This window comes from Triticum aestivum, chromosome 5B, assembly GCF_018294505.1.
Source record: "Triticum aestivum cultivar Chinese Spring chromosome 5B, IWGSC CS RefSeq v2.1, whole genome shotgun sequence".
Lineage (NCBI taxonomy): Eukaryota > Viridiplantae > Streptophyta > Magnoliopsida > Poales > Poaceae > Triticum > Triticum aestivum.
Genome location: NC_057807.1, coordinates 702,843,363 through 702,868,115, shown reverse-complemented (window position 1 = coordinate 702,868,115; position 24,753 = coordinate 702,843,363). Strand labels below are relative to the sequence as shown.

Below are 24,753 nucleotides of genomic sequence, written 5' to 3'. Positions count from 1 at the left end.
ACCAAAGTTGTCGTTTCTTAAAGCTTGGGGCTGGGATGCTTATATGAAGAAACTTCAACCAGATAAGCTCGAACCCAAATCGGAGAAATGTGTCTTCATAGGATACCCAAAGGAGACTGTTGGGTACACCTTCTATCACAGATCTGAAGGCAAGATTTTCGTTGCTAAATTCGGATCCTTTCTAGAGAAGGAGTTTCTCTCGAAAGAAGTGAGTGGGAGGAAAGTAGAACTTGATGAGATAACTGTATCTGCTCCCTTATTGGAAGGTAGTTCATCACAAGAAACGGTTCCTGTGACAACTACACCAATTAGTGAGGAAACTAATGATGTTGATCATGAAACTTCAGATCAAGTTGCTACTGAACTTCGTAGGTCAACCAGAATAAAATACGCACCAGAGTGGTACGGTAATCCTATTCTGGAAGTCATGTTACTTGACCATGGCGAACCTACAAACTATGAAGAAGCGATGGTGAGCCCAGATTCCGCGAAATGGCTGGAAGCCATGAAATCTGAGATGGGATCCATGTATGAGAACAAAGTATGGACTTTGGTTGACTTGCCCGATGATCGGCAAGCCATTGAGAATAAATGGATCTTTAAGAAGAAGACTGACGCTGATGGTAATGTAACTGTCTACAAAGCTCGACTTGTTGCGAAAGGTTTTCGACAAGTTCAAGGGGTTGACTACGATGAGACTTTCTCACCCGTAGCGATGCTTAAGTCTGTCCGAATCATGTTAGCAATTGCCGCATTTTATGATTATGAAATTTGGCAAATGGATGTAAAAACTGCATTCTTGAATGGATTTCTAGAAGAAGAGTTGTATATGATGCAACCAGAAGGTTTTGTTGATCCAAAGGGTGCTAACAAAGTGTGCAAGCTCCAGCGATCAATTTATGGTCTGGTGCAAGCCTCTCGGAGTTGGAATAAACGCTTTGATAGTGTGATCAAAGCATATGGTTTTATACAGACTTTTGGAGAAGCCTGTATTTACAAGAAAGTGAGTGGGAGCTTTGTCGCATTTCTGATATTATATGTGGACGACATATTATTGATTGGAAATGATATAGAATTTCTGGATAGCATAAAAGGATACTTGAATAAAAGTTTTTCAATGAAAGACCTCGGTGAAGCTGCTTACATATTGGGCATCAAGATCTATAGAGATAGATCAAGACGCTTAATTGGACTTTCACAAAGCACATACCTTGATAAAGTTTTGAAGAAGTTCAAAATGGATCAGGCAAAGAAAGGTTTTTTACCTGTATTACAAGGTGTAAGATTGAGTCAGACTCAATGCCCGACCACAGCAGAAGATAGAGAGAAAATGAAAGATGTTCCCTATGCTTCAGCCATAGGCTCTATCATGTATGCAATGCTGTGTACCAGACCTGACGTATGCTTAGCAGTAAGCTTGGCAGGAAGGTACCAAAGTAATCCAGGAGTGGATCACTGGACAGCGGTCAAGAACATCCTGAAATACCTGAAAAGGACTAAGGATATGTTTCTCGTATATGGAGGTGACAAAGAGCTAGTCGTAAATGGTTACGTCGATGCAAGCTTTGACACTGATCCGGACGATTCTAAATCGCAAACCGGATACGTGTTTTTATTAAACGGTGGAGCTGTCAGTTGGTGCAGTTCTAAACAAAGCGTCGTGGCGGGATCTACATGTGAAGCGGAGTACATAGCTGCTTCGGAAGCAGCAAATGAAGGAGTCTGGATGAAAGAGTTCATTTCCGATCTAGGTGTCATACCTAGTGCATCGGGACCAATGAAGATCTTCTGTGACAATACTGGTGCAATTGCCTTGGCAAAGGAATCCAGATTTCACAAGAGGACCAAGCATATCAAGAGACGCTTCAATTCCATTCGGGACCAAGTCCAAGTGGGAGACATAGAGATTTGCAAAATACATACGGATCTGAATGTTGCAGACCCGTTGACTAAGCCTCTTCCACGAGCAAAACATGATCAGCACCAAGACTCCATGGGTGTTAGAATCATTACTGTGTAATCTAGATTATTGACTCTAGTGCAAGTGGGAGACTGAAGGAAATATGCCCTAGAGGCAATAATAAAGTTATTATTTATTTCCTTATATCATGATAAATGTTTATTATTCATGCTAGAATTGTATTAACCGGAAACATAATACATGTGTGAATACATAGACAAACAGATAGTCACTAGTATGCCTCTACTAGACTAGCTCATTGATCAAAGATGGTTATGTTTCCTAACCATAGACATGTGTTGTCATTTGATTAATGGGATCACATCATTAGGAGAATGATGTGATTGACATGACCCATTCCGTTAGCTTAGCACTTGATCGTTTAGTATATTGCTATTGCTTTCTTCATGACCTATACATGTTCCTGTAACTATGAGATTATGCAACTCCCGTTTACCGGAGGAACACTTTGGGTACTACCGAACGTCACAACGTAACTGGGTGATTATAAAGGAGTACTACAGGTGTCTCCAAAGGTACTTGTTGGGTTGGCGTATTTCGAGATTAGGTTTTGTCACTCCGATTGTCGGAGAGGTATCTCTGGGCCTTCTCGGTAATACACATCACATAAGCCTTGCAAGCATTGCAACTAATGAGTTAGTTGTGAGATGATGTATTACGGAACGAGTAAAGAGACTTACCGGTAATGAGATTGAACTAGGTATTGGATACCGACGATCGAATCTCGGGTAAGTAACATACCGATGAGAAAGGGAACAACGTATGTCGTTATGCGGTTTGACCGATAAAGATCTTCGTAGAATATGTAGGAACCAATATGGGCATCCAGGTTCCGCTATTGGTTATTGACCGAGAATGGTTCTAGGTCATGTCTACATAGTTCTCGAACCCGTAGGGTCCGCACGCTTAACGTTTCGATGACAGTTCGTTATGAGTTTATAAGTATTGATGTACCGAAGGTTGTTCGGAGTCCCGGATGTGATCACGGACATGACGAGGAGTCTCGAAATGGTCGAGACATAAAGATTGATATATTGGAAGCCTATGTTTGGACTTCGGAAAGGTTCCGGATGAAAACAGGAAGTTACCGGAACACCGGGGGATTACCGGAACCCCCCGGGGGGTCAATGGGCCTTGATGGGCCATAGGGAGAAGAGGAAAGGGCCGGCCAGGGCAGGCCGCGCGCCCCCCTCCCCCTCTAGTCCGAATAGGACAAGGAGAGGGGGGGCGCCCCCCTTCCCTCTTCCCCCTCCCCAATCCTATTCCAACTAGGAAAGGGGGGGGAGTCCTACTCCCGGTGGGAGTAGGACTCCTCCAGGCGCGCCCCCCTTGGGCTGGCCGCACCCCCCCCCCCTTGCTCCTTTATATACGGGGGCAGGGGGGCACCCCATGACACACAAGTTGATCTACGGATCGTTCCTTAGCCGTGTGCGGTGCCCCCCTCCACCATATTCCACTTCGGTCATATCGTCGCGGAGCTTAGGCGAAGCCCTGCGCCGGTGAAGTCATATCGTCGCGGAGCTTAGGCGAAGCCCTGCGTCGGTGGAGCATCATCATCGTCACCACGCCGTCGTGCTGACGGAACTCATCCCCGACGCTTTGCTGGATCGGAGCCCGGGGATCGTCATCGAGCTGAACGTGTGCTGAACACGGAGGTGCCGTACGTTCGGTACTTGGATCGGTCGGATCGTGAAGACGTACGACTACATCAACCGCGTTGTTATAACGCTTCCGCTTACGGTCTACGAGGGTACGTGGACAGACACTCTCCCCTCTCGTTGCTATGCCATCACCATGGTCTTGCGTGTACGTAGGAAATTTTTTGAAATTACTACGTTCCCCAACATTATATATAATTAAGTGTGTCAAAAATAATTACAGAACATCATGAATAGATAATTAAGTGACCAAATTAATAGAAGTTCATCATCACATAAAAACCAAAGTACATACATAGTTCTCATCTAACAACATAAAGCTCTGCAGAGCATCTAAATTAATTAAACCATACATTGAAACTATGTAAAACATTTCAATGTGAAAACAAATACGATCATAATCGCAACCAAGGTAACAACTGATCCAACGGCATAATGATACCAAGCCTCGGTATGAATGGCATATTTTCTAATCTTTCTCATCTTCAAGCGCATTGCATCCATCTTGATCTTGTGATCATCGACGACATCCGCAACATGCAACTCCAATATCATCTTCTCCTCCTCAAGTTTTTTTATTTTTTCCTTCAAGAAATTGTTTTCTTCTTCAACTAAATTTAACCTCTCGACAATAGGGTCGGTTGGAATTTCCGGTTCAACAACCTCCTAGATAAATAAAATCTATGTCACGTTGGTCGGCATAATTTTCATAAACAATAAATGAACCAATAGTTATGAAAAGATAATATATACCACATCCGAGTCATAGACAGGACGAGGGCCGACGGGGGCGGATACCAAAACCATCGCACTATATAAGATGCAATAATAAAAGTAAGAAAATAATACAAGTAAGAATATTTTTCCTTTAAGAAAGAAGATAAGAACAAGAGGCTCACCACGGTGGTGCTGGCGATGAGATCGGCGCGGGTGATCGACGGCGGTGAAGACGGGGACGGGGCGTGACGGACCGCTAAACCTAGACAAATATTGAGGAAAATGGAGGTTGGAGGTCGAGCTTGGAGAGGAGAAAGCTTAAGTAGTGTGGCTCGGGCATTTCATCGAACACCTCATGTGCATATGAGGTGAGCTAGAGCACCACAATGCCCCCCCTCGCCAGCAAGAGAAAAACAGAGCAATGGAGTGCTCTGCTCGCGAGCGAGGGGTATATATAGGCAGCACTATTGGTCCCGGTTCGTGGCATGAGCCGGGACTAAAGGGAAGCCTTTGGTCCCGGTTCATGCCACGAACCGGGACCAATAGTGGTGGGCCAGGAGCCAGGACCATTGGTCCCGGTTCGTCCCACCAACCGGGACCAAAAGGTCCGGACGAACCGGGACCAATGGCCCACGTGGCCCGGCCGGCCCCCTGGGCTCACGAACCGGGGAAAATAGCTCCATTGGTCCCGGTTCTAGATTGAACCGGGACTAATGGGCTAAACTGCCCTGGACGAAAGCCCCTTTTTCTACTAGTGATTGGACCTTTTATTCAAAATAAAGCATGCTTGGTTTTTGGAGTTTCATCCATCAGCTAATTGTAAAGCAAGTCATATATCCACTCCACTGGTGCTTGTTTTGCAGGCAATCTTATACATTACGACTTTGTACTCCTTCACATACAACACCATGGGAAAATATTCTTATGCTACTTTGCATAATTTCATAAGTGTAGTTTTGGTCACGTATGTTGGAAATATATGCTTGTTGTGAGGTGATTGATTAGAATGGCAAAATCTGAAAGTAAGTGGTTATTTTCTCATGTATTGATCAAGTGATCTTGTTTGGACTTGAAGGATAAATATGGAGGGAGATGTTTTTTCTATTAAAGCTTGTTTTACCTTGGAACTATTTTTGTAAATACTCCCTCCAATCCAAAATAAGTGTCGTGGTTTTGAACTAAGGTTAGCTCAACCTTAGTTCAAAACCGTGACACTTATTATGGATCGGAGGGAGTACTATATTTGTGTGCGCGCACTTTATAATTCTCTATTCATGATATTTACATAGATCAGATTTGTTCCTTTATAGCATATGCGGACTTTAATTATTTTGTCCGTGATAAATTTGGATAATGTCCTTGAACTTGCTGAGATTTCAAATGAGGTTGCAGGAATGAGAATGGAACTCTGATGTGGATGACATAGCTCTTATATTTTATTTTTAGATGAAATTTCTATATTTACTTATCTGAAGATATATTTGATTTCATTTTTGTTCGTTCAGACAAGGCATGTGCAAGTTTACTACGAGCGAGCAAGCCGTTAATTTTGCAAAGAACACTTGTCACTGAGTTGCTTTCAAAGAGGATGTTCCGTAGACAAACATGCATGCAATCAGCAGTGCATGCTTTTAATTAGTTTCCAATGTAGCATATTTTTAGTATGATCTATACACATTCTTATTATCTTGAGCATTAAATATGGGCATTTTTAATCGAAGTAGGTGCAAAAAAATGTCCAGACCGGGATTATTTCGTTCTAGAGAGGAAAAGGTAAAAGGAAGAGTAATGGCGCCTCTCTCAGTACCACGGTTCATGGCGAATCAGTGCCACTGTTGTGTTTGCTGATTTTTGAACCGAACCAATGGTTTGGTACAACTTTTATTGTTTCGTTTATAGGATATATATATATATATATCAGTTTTTCAAATCATAAGAATATTTCCTTACCTTTGTTTTTCATATATGCAGGTTGGCGATTCTTAAGTTGATGGGTTTCTGCTACAAATTAACTGAAGTAATTCCTATGTGTCTTCGTACTATGGAGTTGGGCACTTAACTTCCATGCAAATGAGGCACAAAATAGCTCGCGTCTATGCAGAATATTGGAGATCCAGGCCCTTTGTTTTCGTTTGGAGGGACATATTCAACATGCCATACCTCACCAAATATTGCCCTGAGGGTTACCGGCTAGCAATACCAGTCTAGATGATAGGTCCTGATAGGCCAACCATATGCTTCATAAGGAAATTGTGAACCAATGACGCAATAGTAGATATTAGCATGTTGTATCTCTCTTCTTTTTCTCCAGTGAGCTTGTTCATACTTCTGGACGATTGAACATTGCATATCTCTTTGCCTTCTCCTGATGTACAAGTCATTTAAGATTATAGTCGTTTTGTACTCATGTTACTTCGTATGAGATTAAGGATATAACAATGTGCTTTTCTTCTGCTGGCATATTTATGCTTCTAGATGCATTGATTTAACCAAAGGAGTGTTGTGTTTTTGATCCATTTTTTCATCAGTTCATTTGCAATTTTTTTGACTGCTACTACGAACTATCTTTTCAATACATGTGAATTTTCACGTGCAAGCTTACTAGTTAGAGCTAGGGAATGAGAATTGAAGGGGTACGAGACTTCAAATCTATTGTTTGGTTGAAGGGATTTGAAATTCACAAAAGAATAAGCATGGGACTTGAGACTCCAACTCCAACTCCCACCGTTTTATTAACAAGGGAGGGGGTGGGACTTGGTAAGGAATTGTTTCACTGAGTCAATCTTAACCTTTCATCCCAACTTTCCTTGTCTAGTCCCATGTTAATTCCCACGAACCAAACAAGAGAGTACAATTTCTCCTCAAATTCTCATACATAATTCCTATCACGCACCAAACAGAGAATTGGGAATAAAACGACTCATCCCATGTCTAATCTCAACACAACTCCCTACTCTAAACTCACATTCCCCTTCACAAGAGAATAGGCATGGGACTAGAGATTAATTGCCAATCCAGTACATGCCCATTGGGGGACAACCCACTTGATTTTCAGGCCCATCTACACGACTAGTCTGTTTCTAAATATAAAGCCTTTCTAAAGACTATATACAAATGTATATAGACACATTTTAAAGTATATATTCATTTATTTTACTCCTATATAGTCCATATTTAGGAACAGAGGAAAACAATCATTTTTTTGCGGTGAGGAAAACTGTCATTAAATATAGATAAACTAATCACAAAGAATTTGTACGTACCTTGGAATAGATGGACGCTTTGAGACAACTATGGGCACATTTCGTTAATTTCTGAGCAGGACCTGCCTAAAAAAACAAGGGAAAAGACGACGTTGTCAGGAAGTTTGATTGGCGGCATATGAGGTCTTTGAATCATGAAAGCAATTTTTACCCCGTGTTCGGTTGCCTGCATGCAATGGCTCCCTGAAGATTAAATAAGGTTCTTCCCGTTTAGGCCCCGTTCGGGTGGTGCTTCTAGCATCATTGATGGACGTGTAGAGGTGTATCTGCGGCAGATATGTATTTGATGGATTTGCTTGAATCTGGTCGTAGTTCGTCTATTTTCATGTGTCTTCAGATTGGATCCTTTTGATTTATGCTACTCTTCAACGGTGGTGGTTGCGGTTCTACTGCGCTGGTGCTATGATGCCTTAACACGATGACTTCCCGACTGTCTACTACAACAAGTTTTGTGCGGCTCCGGCAAGAAAGGGGCGATGACAGCTGTGCGCTTTCAGCTCGCTTCAGTGCTTGTAGTCATCGCTAGGTGGTCTTTAGATCTAAATATAATTTTAATAATTATTGTTGTTCATTGTACTGCCATGATTGAAAATGAGTAGATCATAAATTTTCTAAAAAAAGCACTAAACCGTCAAATTATCAATGAAGTACTCTATATTTAGGTGAATTGGTACTTGTTTTAGGAGGGAACAATAAATACCAGTGAATGGGGTGCCATCCTGTGGCGCCACTTGAGAGGAAGTTGTGTGCACGTTTTTATTTAAAAAAAAGCATAGTCCTCGTCTCCGTCTAAAAAACATCTCAGAAAAAAAACATCACCTTCATCTAAAAATAAGTAAAAACGATTTTTTTTACCATCACAGTCTACCAACGAGTGTCATTTTGCAATACCCTCCATTAAAAAATATCAGAGGTCCTCACCTCCACCTAAAAAGAAAAAATACATTTAAAAAATAATCCACATCTTCATATTAAAAAATTTCAAAAGATTTCTCACTATGGCCAACTAGGTTGCACCACGTGGCATAGCTGGTTCGCCGCCCTTCATGTGTAGCTTAATGGGTTTAATTCCTAAAGGCGAGTCACATTTTTTATTCCACGCAAAAGAAAAGAAAAAAAGGAAAAACGGGTGGCAGACAGACTTGCCCGGCAGTGGCCTCAGATCTGGTCGACTCGGGGCTAGGGGAAGAACCGGCCGCGGCGGCGGACCTGGGCTAAGCAGAGAGATGGGCGTATCCCTCAAAAAAAAACAGAGAGGTGGGCGACAGCGGAGGCTGGCGGTGAACTGGGCGGCCTCCGGTCTGGGTTGTCGACTCGGGGCGGCAGCGGAATGGGTGCGACGCGCGCCACCCCAGCTTTCTCTCTCTCAACGCGCTCTCTCTTTCTCTCTCATGTGGTTTTAACTCAATCAGATCAATCAGGGATTAATTCGTCAGTGGTAGCAATTTGAGTGCTTTCAACTTTGGGGCCTGCTTCTTGCCCCAAGAAATAAAGGGGCCAAGCATTCTCTTTCTGTTACTGCTTCTGTTAAATCTTTCATACCTCTTGCCTCTCATGTTTCTTTCAGTTGGGAGTTGCATGCTACAAAATTCATCACCTGCAGCAGGACATTATTGGTGCCTTTTTAAAGGATCTGGGAGCCAGCATATTTATGGGGGACAAAATTCAGAGTCTTTAAGCAGTGATGTCTTTCGGTGTTTATGTTCGTTATTAGTACAAATATTGGGTTTGTTTTTTATTATTACAGTTTCAGGCTTTCAGCTCAGGAGGGAAGAGATGGAACTATTTTTCGTCACATTCTGCTGCCGGTGTTTGCAGAGAGCTTTCTAGAATTTCAACGGACTGCTTCATGTTGTGCATCGAAAATGAAATCAACTGGTTCGAGAATTAGCCAGAATTCACAATTATGTTTCTGCTTTAAGCATGATAGTGAAAGGAGCACATCACACTGTCACAATATATTCGTCAAGCACGGCAAGTGGCAGTTAGTTTACACTTTACACCAGCCAGTGTTATGTTGATCTGATGGACACACACACATGCAGTGTCTCTGGACTGAAAAAGGAATGATGCCCCAGTCCATGATGTTATGCTTTTGAAAAGTGAGGCTGGTGAGTCTTTCAACTTTGGTTCCATTGGCTTTCCTCCATGGGGGCAAAATGGACCAGGCCAATCAAAGCAAAATAGGGACAACGATGTGGGCAGGAAGAAGCTGCCACGAAGCTTCCTTCCTCTTCAACCCAATCCTCAAACAGCAATCCTCTTTATATGTGTCTGCTCAGCACTCTTGCAATTTACAAACACGGCAATATTGCCCTCGGAGAGAGAGAGCAATAGCTTCGCCGGAGAGCAGCCATGAGCAGTCTGGGGGGTGTGATCGCTGCTGCCGTGGGGAAACAAATCGTCAGCAAGCTTGGTGAATATGCTGCGTCGGAGATCACTCTGCAGTGGAGGTACAGGGAGGACGTGTTAGACCTGCAGGACAAGATGAAAGATCTCGAGGCCGTGTTGCTTGATGCCGACGACAAGTCGCGTCAAGTAGGAGAAGGTGGAAGAGTATTTCAGCGGTGGCTTACAAAATTTAAGCGCGTCGCCTATGACGTCGAGGATGTGCTTGATGAGTTGGATGCTAACGAGCTCATCAAGAAGAGCCAATCCAAGGTATTCATTCAGATATTGATTCTTCTTTATCTAATCTAAAAACATATTGATTCTTTGATTATCGTGTTTGGAGAAAATGTCTTTGTGTGTCTGATTATGCCATAGCCCATCTTTATCCTTTCTTTTGTAACTAATGTGCAGCCTTCCTCTCCATCCGTGCGGTGGATGAGACATGAGAGTCTATAACTAATCTGATAAAAGATATGCTTGGAGACTGAAGTTGACTCCAATTTTTATTTTTGCAGTTCAACTTATGGTTTTCCAGAAACAATCAACTCCTGCAACGAATAATCATGCCCCACAAGATGAAGAACGTGATGAAGAAAATAGACGAAATTGAAAAGGAGGGGAGAACGAAACTCAACCTTGTGCGTCAAGAAGCCCGGGGAGAAGAGAGCAGAAACAATGAAACTTTTGCAGCCTATTATGGTGATGGCACGAAAACTGGAATGGTGGGGAGGGATATCGAGAAGGAGAAGATAATCAGCCTGCTACTGACAAGTGAAGCTAACCAGGATATCCCCATCATTCCAGTTGTTGGCCTTGGTGGCATAGGTAAGACAACATTGGTTGAATCAGTTTTTGCAGACAAGAGGGTCAGTATCTTTGACGTCTCAATCTGGTTTAATGTGTCCAATCAGTTTGATTTGAACAAAATTGGGAGTGTAATCCTGAAAAGAATAATGAATAACACTGTCAACCTTGACAACTGCGATTTGCAGTTTTATCTGAAAAAAGAACTTGCTACTAGAAGATACTTGATTGTTCTGGATGATCTCTGGGAGGAAGATGGAAATAAACTTGAAAAGTTGAAGCAGATGTTACAGCATGGCTGCAAGGGTAGCCGTATTATAGTAACTACCCGAAACCTACGAGTAGCGCAACAATTGCGCACTGGTTTCCTTGCAAATGAGAGGAAAATTGTCCCAGTTCACGAGTCTGACATAATAAATTTGGGTGTTTTAGAACCTGGCGACTGTTGGGAATTAATGAAGCAAAGGGCATTTGGGCCTGATGATGACCACAGTGTCTTGGAAGAAATTGGAAAGCAAATTGCGGGGAAGTGTGGGGGCTTACCTCTCGTGGCGAATGCTCTTGGGCATGTAATGTCCGAGCAAAGGACCGTGGGGGCATGGGAAGATATAAGAGACACCAAGGTTGATCTGGGTTTGAAAGAAGTACATCAGAAAGAAACATTAGAGAGGCTATTGCTGAGCTATACCTACATGAAACTAGAATTCAAAATGTGTTTCACGTACTTGGCAGCCTTCCCCAAGGGCTTTGTCATGGACATCAATCGCTTAATCCAGCAATGGAATGCTCTTGGATACATTCATTCCAGGCACGATGGTCAAAGGTGCATCAATTACCTTCTGGGGATGTCCTTTCTTCAGACTCCGGTGTCTGCTTTGGTTAGTACCTGTAGACACTATTTCTCTTCCTCTTGTATGGCTGGTTTAGTTTTACTATTCTGTTTTTTTACTTTATAGCTAAGAACACACTTTCATGGATTCTACTCTATTATGGTTCTAGATTAGGCCCTACAATTCCATTTTTAATTTATATTAATGATTTAACATATCTATTTCTGAATTTAAAATTATTGTGTTCAGTTTTGTACTCTATTGGGTCTGTTGTTTTGACTATGTTGGGTTTATATATTCTTTTGGTTTGAGATTCTTTCTTGTCATTGCATTCCTAGTTCCATTGTCTAGATTATGTGGCACAAAGTTAAATTCTAAATTTTAATAAATTTATTCATCATCTATGACTCAATCCATGGCATAAAGACAATTTATAAAATCCATGTTTTATAGTGAAAAAATCATGTGTAGAAAATTGATCTGGAGGCTCCACATATTTTGGGGGAGATGCAATTTTACCTGATCTTAGTTTCTTCTCTTAACTCCATTTTAATATTTCCTATAGTCGGTTATTACATTTCTCTTTGCAATACTATACTGATAGTAGTTACCTTCGCAGGTTAATCCAAGTCTGTTGCATTTCAATGCTCCCTCGAAACTCGTCATGCATGATTTGGTGCATGATCTTGCATCAATAATTGTTACTGATGAATTCATTGATCTAGATGCTACCAAAAGCACCACTTGGAACATAGCTCGTTACTGCCGACATGCACAGTTAACCAACTTCAAGAATGATCTTGAGGTTCTGAAATATATTCCACGCAAGCTTAGATCCCTCCACTTTAGGGATCTGGGGGGACTGCAACTCCCGAAAAAGGCTTTTTCTCGGTCCAAGTACATACGTGTCTTGGACCTAAGTGGACATTCAGCTGAAGGCCAATCTGCTCCAAGTAGCGTGGTGCTACCATCTTCCATTAATCAATTGAAGCTAATTAGGTATCTTGATGCAACAGGCTTGACAATAACATCACTTCCTAAGTATTTTCATGCACTTCAAAACATGGAAACTCTTATTCTGTCCAATTCCAAGCTTGAAACCTTGCCTGACCATGTTTGTCGCCTCAGCAAACTTTGCTATTTGGATCTATCTGGTAGTAATAGCCTCAGTAAGCTACCTGCATCACTAGGGGAGCTCTCTCAACTCTCTTTCCTCAATCTATCCGGGTGTTGTATACTCCAAGAGTTGCCTGAATCAATTTGTGAGCTTGCATACTTACACCACCTAGACATGTCACATTGTTGTGCTCTTCAAAGGATGCCTGATAAATTTGGTAGCCTTCCTAAACTCTCATTCTTAAACTTGTCAGGTTGCTCAAAGCTCACCAAACTACCTGACAATGTAAGCTTACCGTGTTTAGAGCATCTGAACCTATCAAGTTGCCATGAGCTAGAAAACCTGCCAATTGATTTCAGCCACCTTCAGAAACTTGAGTTCATGAACCTGTCTAGTTGCTACAAGGTTTCAATGCTGCCAGGATCATTTTGCCAACTTAATCATTTGAAATACCTAGATCTTTCAGATTGCCATAACCTCGAACAACTCCCTGAATGTTTTGGTCACCTCATCGAGCTTGAATATTTGAACCTAACAAGCTGTCCTAAACTCCGACAATTGCCAGAGTCACTATGCAAGTTGTTTAAGCTGAGGTGTCTCTATTTGTCATATTGTCTGAGACTCAAGGAGCTCCCCTCCTCATTTGGCGACCTGAAGCTTCAAATACTTCACATGAATGGCCTTATACTTATGGATGACTGCCCTTATAGCATTGGTGACATGACTAGTCTCACCGAGTTTGTGATTGATTATGCAACTTTTGATTTTCTTGAAAAGATTGAAGCCATTCGAAAGCGTCTAAATTTTGTGGGCACAGTAGGGCATTATGTACATGAGATAGAGAGTAGAGGATGCAGCAGTATAGTGGATCTTGTTGGACTGACTTGTTCAGAGCTGATACTTAAAGACCTTCAGAATGTCAGGCATCCAGAAGATGCAGACAGAGTCAAACTGCGTGATAAATCAAATATTCGAGTACTAAAACTTCACTTCGGAAATGAAGGAGGTAAATCTGTGCTGGACAGGCTCGTACCTCCTAGGACTCTTGATAACTTTTGGCTATGTGGGTATACGAGCATGGAATTCCCTAACTGGATGCTTCACATCTCGTCCTACATCCCTTTTCTCAGTGAACTGACTCTGAATGGTTTGGAAGCATGTGATTTTCTTCCTCCATTAGGGGCACTACCAAATTTGAGAAGGTTGTTTCTGTTGAACATTCCCAACATTAGGAAAATTGGTAAGGAATTCTATGGAGAGAGCGGACCTTGTAAGAAACTAAGAGTACTGCTACTGGCGTCGATGGAGAATTTGGTGGAATGGTGGACAACAGAGTCATGTAAAGAAAACGAAGAGTTTCTAATACCTAATTTGCATCATTTGAATGTAACAGACTGCCCAAAGTTGAAGTTCCTACCATATCCCCCAAGAAGTATGAAGTGGTTTTTGAGCAACAGCGAACCAGTTTTGCCAGAGCGAGGATTTGGAAAGCTCTTATCTTCCATTCATCCTTCTGAGATGGCTCTAAAGAGCTGTAGTTACTCTCAAGACAAGTGGGATAGACTTCAACACTTTCCTACCCTTGAGATATTTCAGGTAAAATCTATCACTGGCTTGAAGACTTTGCCAGAGGTCATACAATGCTTCACCTCTCTCACTGAACTAAATTTGGTATCGTTGAATGAGCTAGAGACACTCCCAGTATGGTTGGGCCACCTCGGCTCTCTAGAAGAAATTGGAATCGGTGGTTGCCCCAACCTGACATCTTTGCCGGAAAGCATGAAGAACCTCACCGCTCTTAAAAAACTAAAGTTGATAGGGTGCAAAGGCCTAATGATATTACCAGGATCGTTGGGACAGTTGACTTCTCTAGAAGAAATTGAAATCAGCGATTGCCCCAACCTGTCATCTTTGCCTGAAAGCATGAAGAACCTCACCGCTCTTAGAAAATTGACGTTGACAGAGTGCAAAGGCCTGGAAACATTACCGGGATCCTTGGGACAGATGACTTCTCTAGAAGAAATTTCAATTGGCGACTGCAGCAACCTGACGTATTTGCCTGAAAGCATGAAGAACCTCACCGCCCTTAAAAAACTGAGGTTGAAAATGTGCAAAGGCCTGGGGACATTACCAGGATGGTTGGGACAATTGACTTCTCTAGAAGAAATTTTAATCAGCATTTGCCCCAACCTGACATGTTTGCCTGAAAGCATACGGAGTCTCTCTGCTTTGAAGCTACTCAGAATTGTTGAATGTCCAGGTCTGATTGCTAGCTGCCAAGGGGAGGATGCTGGCAAGATTTGTCACATCCCAACCGTCGAATACAGCTGATTTGTTGTACAAAATTGTTGGTCTCATGCAGAGCTCAAGGTCGTTGTCGCCCAACGAAATTTGCACAAAATTTGTCATCTGTGCTCCTGGTGGTTACATGCATGGTGCTCTACTCCGTACTACATAATTGTGTTGGAGGTTGTCCTGTTGGTCCTAGGAGCTGCAGAGGAGGTAAGCGGCCTGGATGGATTATAACATGCAAAAATTGAAATGCTTGTCAAATTCACATGTTGTACCATTTTAGTTTTACCGACCCAGGATGATGTGTGGCTGGCTAGCTACATTGCCTGGAATTATTGTCATACTGAAAAAGGTCTGGTGCTAATATCTCTTGCGCTTCAAGACTAGAAGCAGAAAGAGGGTGGCCTCAGTTTCTACTTACTACATTCATTGCGTCTGATTGCCTCCGTTGTTTACCTTTGGTGATTAAGAACTGTTTGCATTGGGATTCAACGGTGTATTTTCGTTGAAAAACTTGTATTTTTTTTTCGTTTATTCACTCTTGTAATCTCTATTTGAATTCAGAATTATTTCTGCTGAATATTTCCTGATGATGGAAATGTAATGCTGATTCTCGCTTGCTTTCTTATTTGCTGCTTGGTACATGTGTGTCTTAGCAAGTTGAATTGCTGTCGTTTATTCTGGTTTATATGTATGTAAAATGATGCTGGGAATGATCAGGTTTACATGTCCTGGAAGCATGATTGCTGCTGCATCATAAAGTAACAGTATATGAAACTGAAGATGAATTAACAGTATATGATGGCGAGTAACTGGTGGTGCTGCTGTGGAACTCGTATTTCTGAACTGCGACGGCCATCCCCAAACCACCACCAATAATCTTGGGAACTCCTCGTCAGCGCCGACGTGCTTTTTTTGTATGGGCCGCGCCGACGTGCTGCTATAGCGCACAGGGGGGCGCCGCCTGGCCACGGCCCAGCTGCTCGCCCGTTCGCTGGTTCGTCGCTCGCTGTTGGCTGTTGTTTTTCGTGCTCGATTTTTTTTCATCTGTTACAGGTCCTTGTCTCAGGGGGAAAAAATAGGTTGGCTTTTTTGTGAATTTTAAAACATTCGGTGAAATCAAAAAATGTTCATGAACTCGAAATATGTTACTATTGAATACGGAAAATGTTCGTGAATTAAGAAAATATTCATAAATTTTAATAAATGTTCACGAATTAAGAAATATTCAAGAATTAAGAACATCTTAAGTAAGAAAAATTACATCCATATTCGTGGACCATCTAGCGACGACTACATGCACCGGAATGAGTTGAAGGCACGCCGCCTCCGGTACTTCTTATATGGGCTAGCCCAGTGCATTCCTGATTTCTCATTGTGCTTGCCTGCCTCTGCGTGGAGCTAGCTTGCGTTTCTTCTTACTTTTTGTTTTCCTTTTTCTTAGTTTTATATATGTTACAAAAATGTCTAGATATATACATAGTTTACTTTACTTAGATTTTTCTTGGAAAAACTAATTTGCTAGCTAGTTTTAAAAATGTTCACCATGCATTAAAAACTGTTCATGAAATGTACAAAAAATTCACATGGTGCTCATTGATATTTTAGAAACATTGATATTTAAAAAATACTCGTGAAATGTAAGCAAAATTACATAATTTATAAAAATCCGCACCATTCAAAACTTGTTTATGAAATTTGAAAATGTTTGCTCATTTAAAAATATGTTCATGAAATGTTAAAATTGTTCATGCAACTTCTTGGAATGTTCACAACATATAAAAAAAATCTTCGGGCCATTAAACAAATGTTCACATGTCTAAAAAATGTTCATGAAAATATAAAAATTTCTTCATGGAAATTTTAGAAAAATGCTCATTACATGTAAAAGAATTGCTCCTGCACTAAACCGAGACGATTAAAAAAGTTCAGCGATTTCAAAAAAGGAAACGACAAGATATAAGGAGAAAAATGGAAAATGAAAAAACCCAAAAGAAAACCGATAAAGCCAGTAAAGAAAAACATGAAATTATTTGCTTGCATCTTCGGGCAACCACATGAAATACTGAAGCTGAAACAGAGACAACTCCTAGAAAGCAAGTGATCTTGAGCGTCCCTCAACTGAAGTTGCTTTTACTTGCTACATACACTGTATTTGATTGCCTCTATTACTTACTTTGATAATTCAGATTTAAGCTCTGTTACTGCTAGTAATTATGGTTATCCCTGTCGGAACTCAGAGTCTGGATACATACTATGTTCTTCATTCATTTATACAGTAGCTTTATGCATCCGGGAATCTTTTGTGTGGACAAATGCACTGTGTTTGATTACACTTGTTGCAGAAAAAGTTGTGATAGAATTGTTATGCCGTGATCAGATCGACCGTGGAACTCAATCATACGTATGCTCTGTGTTACCATTCATGATTTTTGTATATATTCAGGCTTAGTTAGTACTCCCTCCGTTCCTAAATGTAAGACTTTGTAGAAATTCCACTATAAACCACATACAGATGTATATAGATGCATTTCAAGTTTAGATTCATTCATTTTGCTTCGTTTGTAGTCCATCTTGTGGGATCTCTACAAAGACCTATATTTAGGAACAGAGGGAGTAGATGGGATCTGTGTCCATTCATGGAACACATATCTGCACGGTGCTTGCTGCGTCACTACATTCAAGTGTTCAGGCTGGCAGTGTTGTCCTCATCCCATTGGTCATCTGGAAGAGCAGAAATCACCGTTCTGGCCGTCATCCCATGGGTTCTATCCCCCTCGGTGATACTCCGGCTGCACGGCGATCCGCCCCTGCATGGCATCAAACTTGTTGTACTAGTATTCTGGTAACGGCGCGCATCAGTTGTGTGCCTGTCGCCGGAGTGTGAATGGGTTGTGTGGTGGAGCAAGTGCAGAGTCGAGTTACAGTTTGCTTGCAACTGTTGCCAAGCTATGCTGTGCTCTGACCAAATTCAGTGACGCTTCATTGGATATATTCGGCTGTTGAGTTGGCCATTTATAACCCAAAGTAAGTACGTACTTAGTTAGCAGTTAATTGCGAAAAGGCACATACGCAGTTTTACTACTCTGTATTTTTCTCCTCTGCTTTACTACTGTGTTTATTTTCCTCAGCAGCTCTGCTTTACTGCTCTGTTTCCTCTGCTCCGCTTGTGAGCCAAACCCTCGCAGCCGGCGTCAGTCATCTGCACCTGCAGGGTACGCGCGTGGGTTCATACTGGTTTGGGCCAACCGCACAAGGATCATAGTCGTCTGTGTCATATTTAAAGGCCATTAATCTGCATGTTGTTTCCTAATTAGGACAATTCAAAAGCACTGAAGAAGACCCGCTCGCACTACGAACTTTGAATTTGTCTAGGAATCTCACCCTCACATTCATTTCGCTAAATTCCAGGTTATACAGATTGTTTCTTACAAATGAAGCAGTTTCTTACAATGTTTCACTTTTCCTAGAAACCATATTTTTTATAATGCTAACCTTCCACCACATGAATCATTTTGTCTAGACATGTACTACTTTTGAATCACGGACATTACTTTGTGGGCCCTGTTTCTGTAAAATTTGCTCACCCATGTTAGTATCATGTCTAAATTAGCTCTATAACAATTGGAATATAATATCCATCTTGTTTCATTGATATCTCGCCTTAGAGAAATGCAAGCCCCACTATTACAATATTTGAAATATATATTTAGCATATTTCGAAATATTTTCCAAATAATAAAATGTCTAAAAATATATATATTTACAACATTTCGAAATATTTTTTTCTTTACCTCTTAATAGTTTTTTAAAATAGCATACGGACATTATTAAAATTATTTGTGTTTTCAATTTTTTTTTGTGATTTAAAAAATATTCAATCAAAATAATACTCCCTCCGTCCGGAAATACTTGTCGAAAAAATGCATAAAAATGAATGTATCTAGAACTAAAATACATCTAGGTACATCCATTCCTCCGACGAGTATTTCCGGACGGAGGGAGTATGTGAATTGGAATTGTTATACTCAATCAAAATGAGCATACAATTCAAGATACAGGCAGGTTCGACATAGAATTCCAGTGAGAAGTCGAATGTAGACATGCAGTCCAATACAGTCCATCAATAGCAAATATCTGCAGCTGTATCTGCTGGCTAGTCGAGTGCAGAACTTTCTTCACCGTCACTGTTAACATTTATGCCTGGCGCTGGGAAGATGACATCGGTTACAGTTCTACAGTACCTAGATGATAGACGCAAATTCCATTTTGTACTCGAGAAATTTATTTCCATGCCATTGAATAATTAAGGGCTAAATTTCTCATATTCCACTGAATATAAGAGCATATTACTGTCTTCCCTGCGCAGAACATGAAGAGATGGTCATGCGCAGAACTGGATCACGGCTTTCAACCTGGATTCCCACATAAACCAGTTCAATTTCTTTTGTGAGATCAATATAAAGGTAGGGATCCCCCTTGACAAAGTTAAAAAAATTGATTTTTGCGGATCCTCATCCTTTCCTAGGTCACAGGCGCATCAATCATTCGTTCTCAATCATCACCTTGCCGATGGGTGTACCACGCGGCGAGCATAGCAACAGAGTTCGAAGTGGAGCGATGTGACTAGAACGAAATGCACCGCATGCCCAGGAATTACCCGATGATTGGACGAAAGCCTGCACACTATCTAGCAACAAGAAAGTGGCAAGCCTTGCAACACAGACGTGGCAGACATAGCAACACGGCCAGAAGAAAGCCATGATTAAACAACTATACATGCCAAGTGTACAATACAACCGAACAATCATTCCTCCCTGCCCATCTCAAAAGGCTTGTGATTGTTCTAAATGCACAGGAATGGATACATTGGTCCATACATAGTTATATATGAGATGAAAGCTGGCGTGAGGGAGGGATCATTGTGTAGCATAAGGTGACATCTTTGTTGCATGTTTGGTGTACTCGGCTTTGATCTTCTTCAGCGCCACAACCACATCATGCATAGTCATCCTCTGGTTAGGCGAGTCACTGGTACAGACCAAACCTAGCTCAAATACCGACTCAAGAAAGCCATTGTCCAAGCCGCAACTAGAAAGAGAGGAGTCTTGCAGTAGCTGGCCATCAATGACCTGGACAAGCTCTGCGGGAAATGCACGATGAACCCATTGCCTAAGGTTTAGTTGTGCACCGAATGTAGCATCAGTGGGTCTCCTTCTAGTGAAGACCTCAAGGATCATGATTCCATAACTAAACACATCGCTCTTCCTTGATGCTTTTCCAAGCGACCCATACTCTGCTCAACAAAATATAAATGGAAATTAAACCTTATCCTTGTTGTTTTGAGTGAATCCATATATTTTATCAACGGTTTTAACAAGTGCTTGGTTGAGAAAGATAATAAGTGCTAGCTAATTTAGTACCTGGTGCCATGTACCCAACTGTTCCAGGCATGCTTTCACTTATCATGGAGCTGTCATCTAGAAGCAATCTTGCAATCCCAAAGTCTGCCACATGCGCCGTCATCTCCTCATCAAACAGCACATTGCTAGGCTTTAGGTCACAATGCAATATAAGCTCGTAGTGCTCGTGGTGTAGATAATTCATTGCCATCGACACATCGAGCATGATGCTTAGTCTTTCAAGAAATCCCAAGCACCTTGTACTCCGAGACATGTGTAGGAGCATCTCTAAGTTGCCATTGGGCATGTACTGAAGCACTAGTGCTCTGAAGTCAAGGTTGGAACATGTGTTGAGTATCTTTATCAGATTGCGGTGTCGCACCATGCGAAGCACTTGACACTCGGCATCAAAACTTCGGATGGCATGCTCCAGCCGCATGTCAATAACTTTTATCGCCACAACCGAACCATTGCTCAATTGACCCTTAAATACTTTTCCAAAGCTTCCGAATCCCAATAAGTTTTCTTCACTAAAATCATTAGTGGCACGAATAAGCTCACGATAGGAGATAATCTGATGTCCTAAGACATTAGTTGGATCAACAGAAGTTTCACCATCTGCTTTCTTAAGTTTCCTTCGAGTCCATATGAATACAAAAATGGCAATGGCGAAAGCTAATGCAAGTATTGGGAGTAGAAATTGAAGCAAGTGCCTTTTACTTGAGGGAGATCTGTCGAGGCATGGTGGAAATCTTAGGCGTGTGTCCCCACATAGCCCGATATTTCCAATCAAAGATTGTGAGGTGAGGTTTGAGAAAACACCCCCCTCGGGTATTTGGCCTTCTAGACTATTGAATGAGAGGTTCAAGGTAGTCAAGTAGGTCAAGTTGGCAAGGAACATGGGAATAGTGCCAGAGAGATTGTTAAATGAGAGGTCTAATGATGCTAAACTTTTTAGCTTTTCAAGAGGGGAAGGAATTGAGCTATTGAAAGAGTTATGTGACAAATTTAGGTAGGTTAGCATATTAAGTTGTCCGAATGAATTTGGGATGCTTCCAATCAAGAAGTTGGAAGAAACGTCCATGTAATTTGTTTGTCTTAGACCAGAAACATCAACTGGTAATGCACCAACAAAGGAATTATGAGAAAAATCTAGTTTGATAAGTTTATCTAGGTGGAAAAAGCTCGCGGGTATCATGGAATTTAAATTGTTACTGGACAAGTCGATGTATTCTAACGAACTTAGATTACCAAAGTTATTTGGTATGGAGCCTAAAATTTTGTTTCCTTGGAGAAACAAACGTTGTAGTCTCCCAAGCATACCTATTTGTGTTGGGATAGGGCCTAACATTTCATTGTAAGAGATATCGAGCCATACCAGATTTTCCAACATACCGATGGATTCTGAGATTGGCTCGGTGAAGAAGTTGTTACTAAGATCTATCCATTGAAGGTTAGTTAAGTTTGAAATTGTTGTTGGAATTCCACCAGTTAACTTGTTGTAACCTGCAGTAAAAGTGATTAGCTGTGAACTAAGGTTCCCCACATGGCCATGGAGGACGCCTGTGAAATAATTAGATTGTATCACAAGGAGTTGGAGTTCTCTGCACTTGGAAAGAGCTGATAAGAAGTCTATGTTTCCCTCTAAATTGTTTCCTGACAAATCAAGCGTGACTAGAGCCGAATTTTCTCCAATTGTTGTTGGTACTAGACTGGACAACTGATTACTTTCCAAAGAAAGGAAATACAAATTGGACAGGTTGCCAAAGGAAGCTGGAATTTTACCAGTCAATTGATTGCCTCCAAGGTACATATACGAGAGTTCATGCATAAGACCTAATTCTGGTGGAATCTCTCCTGTGAGGTTTCCGTTTGAGATGTCCAGATCAGTAAGACTGGTGATATTGCTAAGAGCATCTGGGATTGAACCAATAAGGCCACTAAAACCCAAGAATAGTATTTCAAGGTATGGCAAATTGGCTAACCATGTTGGCAAAACATCCACAAAGGAATTTCTACCCAGATCAATTACCTGCAGGTTCTGGCATGATGCAAGCCCTACCGGAAATTGACCATAAAAGTTGTTATCATCAAGCGAAAAGCGTTGCAACATTGGGAGGTTGAAACTTTGATTCCTCGGAAACATTCCAGTTAAGTTACCATTTCCTGTGAGTATCATGCTTTGTAGGCTAGACATGTTGTAAATGGCTTGTGGCACCAGGCCAGAGAATTGATTAATTTGTAGGCTGAAGAACTGAAGCATGGATAGAGATGCAATGGTGTTTGGTATAGGACCTGACAGGCTATTATTTCCAAAATCGATGACCGTCAAGGAAGGCGTGTTATTGAACAAATGTGGTGGAATTTGACCAGTCAAGTCATTTGCGGCCAGAGCAATCACCTTAAGGTTGTGCATATGCAACAACATCTCAAAAGGGATCTGGCCTGAGAGTTGGTTCAGAGATAGACCAAGGTACTCGAGCCTTGTGAGGTTCCCTAGGGAAGTAGGTATAGCATTCGACAGGCTATTACTTGAGAGACGGAGATGCATAAGACGATGTAGCCTACCAAGTTCGGCTGGAATGGAGCCCGTGAGATTGGTGCGGGTGAGATTGAGGACAGAGAGAAAAGAGAGGTTACCAACATGAGGTGCCAAAGAGCCAACGAGAGGCATGCCGTTGAACGATAGAGCAGTGACACGTTGCCTTCGCCGACTGCATGAAACACCAATCCAATGGCAGAAAGACGTGCCGGTGGTCCAGTTGGTGGCAAGGATGCGGAGAGGATCGGCGAGCTGGGCTTTAAAAGCCAGCAGCGCGGCAAGGTCGGTGTCGCTCCCGTTGCTGTTGGTGGTCGGACTGGAAGAAGAAGCCGAGACGGCTGAGAGTAGTATGAGTGTGAAGATAGGGATACGTGCGGACATGGATTGAGCGGCCATTGAGCTAGGTGGCTGGGTTGTTTGTGAAGCCGTGTGTGTGCATTGAACAGCTGGAGTAGTGGTGAATTTATATAGGGTTTCTGTAGACTTCATTGAGATACGTCAAAAGAAATAACCAATACGTCAACTTCGCAACAAGACTTGTGGATCAATAAATTAAAGATGCAGGGAAGAAAGCGTAAACGACTCCCATACCCTCGAAGTTTTCTTTCTTTTCCTGGGTTTCTTCGTTATGTTTCGTGGACTGCATTGAGTTTTCCTTGCTTTTCAACGCAACTCATTCTCTAAATCAGTATACATTTAAAAAAAAAGAAAACTTCCGATCTATACATTTTCAATAATGGCAATACAAAGAACACTAGAAATAATAAAAATTACATCCAAATCCGTAGACCATCTAGCGACGATTACAAGCACTGAAGCAGTATACATCTAACTCGTAATTAATTCACCTACAGGCTACGAGTGAAAATAATGCACACCGTTGAGTTGAGCTAGTCCATCAAGAATAAGGGCAACTCCAACGCTATACATCAAAATATCCACGGGCATGTTCAAACGTGTCCGTGGATAATTTTAGGGGAGCCCGTTATTCAACCCGGTACACTAAGTAAAAGTGAAAACGACATTTTCATTAATATTTAGGTTGTTTTTAACATAGCAAGAGTAACTGACCCTGATCTCTTGTCGGAGTCCCCCTCCTGGCTGTCGACGGCGCCGATGGAGGTGAGTCGACCATCGAACCGGACGGTCCGGACACGTAGTCGGTGCGGCCCAACATGAATGACGCAGAGCTACTGACGTTGTCAACGTTCCCGTCCGCCACCACCTACGCCACCTCCGTGTCCGCCTCCAGCACAATCTCCGTGAATAGACGGCCACGCGCTGCCTCGTTGACACGCTGTGGCAACCGCTTGCAGCGGATTGTACGGGCGCTGCAAACAGAATCGTACAACGCCCTCTCATCATCGACGAAGCCCAGTTTCTCTGCGATCATGGCCATGACACTGGTAGGAAAACCCCTATTACTGACGCGGGGTAAAAGGCTAGTAGTAGCGCGGGTAGCCGCGCTACGACTAACTTTATAGTAGTAGCACTGGCGTGATTTTTGAGATTTTCTCTTTTTTGACCATGTAGATTAGATGCAGCGCAAAAAGGCGGATGAACATAAAATCGAGCCGACTCATGCAATACATCTCGAAGATGTGATCAAACCGCGGGAAGAGCATGTCCGTGGGGGATTTGTCGATGAATTCTAAGCTCTTCGGCACATTAACCACATAAAATGTGTATCCTGGATCATTCGATCGGAGAAGACTCTTCTCTGTCGCCATCACATGGTCATACAAGCGCCTCGATC

The 24,753-nt window shown here is 42.0% G+C and overlaps 2 protein-coding genes across 2 annotated transcripts; one reads left to right on the top strand and one right to left on the bottom strand.

The window, feature by feature from the left end:
- Window positions 1–9,370: 9,370 nt before the first annotated feature.
- On the top strand, window positions 9,371–15,686 carry LOC123114383 (putative disease resistance protein RGA3). Its single transcript, XM_044535828.1, has 3 exons — window positions 9,371–10,280; window positions 10,526–11,692; window positions 12,264–15,686. Exons 1-3 carry the CDS (start codon window positions 9,975–9,977, stop codon window positions 15,090–15,092), a joined length of 4,302 nt encoding a protein of 1,433 aa, XP_044391763.1. The 5' UTR covers window positions 9,371–9,974; the 3' UTR covers window positions 15,093–15,686.
- A 4,274-nt stretch (window positions 15,687–19,960) lies between these two features.
- LOC123117830 (putative receptor-like protein kinase At3g47110) lies at window positions 19,961–23,393 on the bottom strand. The gene is made up of 2 exons (XM_044538505.1): window positions 20,477–23,393; window positions 19,961–20,349 (listed from the first exon to the last, which is right to left on the bottom strand). Exons 1-2 carry the CDS (start codon window positions 23,391–23,393, stop codon window positions 19,973–19,975), a joined length of 3,294 nt encoding a protein of 1,097 aa, XP_044394440.1. The 3' UTR covers window positions 19,961–19,972.
- Between the last annotated feature and the right edge of the window lie 1,360 nt (window positions 23,394–24,753).

Coding starts and splice junctions, on each gene's coding strand:
- LOC123114383 (XM_044535828.1), top strand. CDS start 9,975: ATGAGCAGTCTGGGGGGTGTGATCGCTGCTGCCGTGGGGAAACAAATC. Junction 10,281..10,525: donor TCAAGAAGAGCCAATCCAAG/GTATTCATTCAG, acceptor TTATTTTTGCAG/TTCAACTTATGGTTTTCCAG. Junction 11,693..12,263: donor AGACTCCGGTGTCTGCTTTG/GTTAGTACCTGT, acceptor TTACCTTCGCAG/GTTAATCCAAGTCTGTTGCA.
- LOC123117830 (XM_044538505.1), bottom strand. CDS start 23,393: ATGGCCGCTCAATCCATGTCCGCACGTATCCCTATCTTCACACTCATA. Junction 20,350..20,476: donor AGTTGGGTACATGGCACCAG/GTACTAAATTAG, acceptor TTTGTTGAGCAG/AGTATGGGTCGCTTGGAAAA.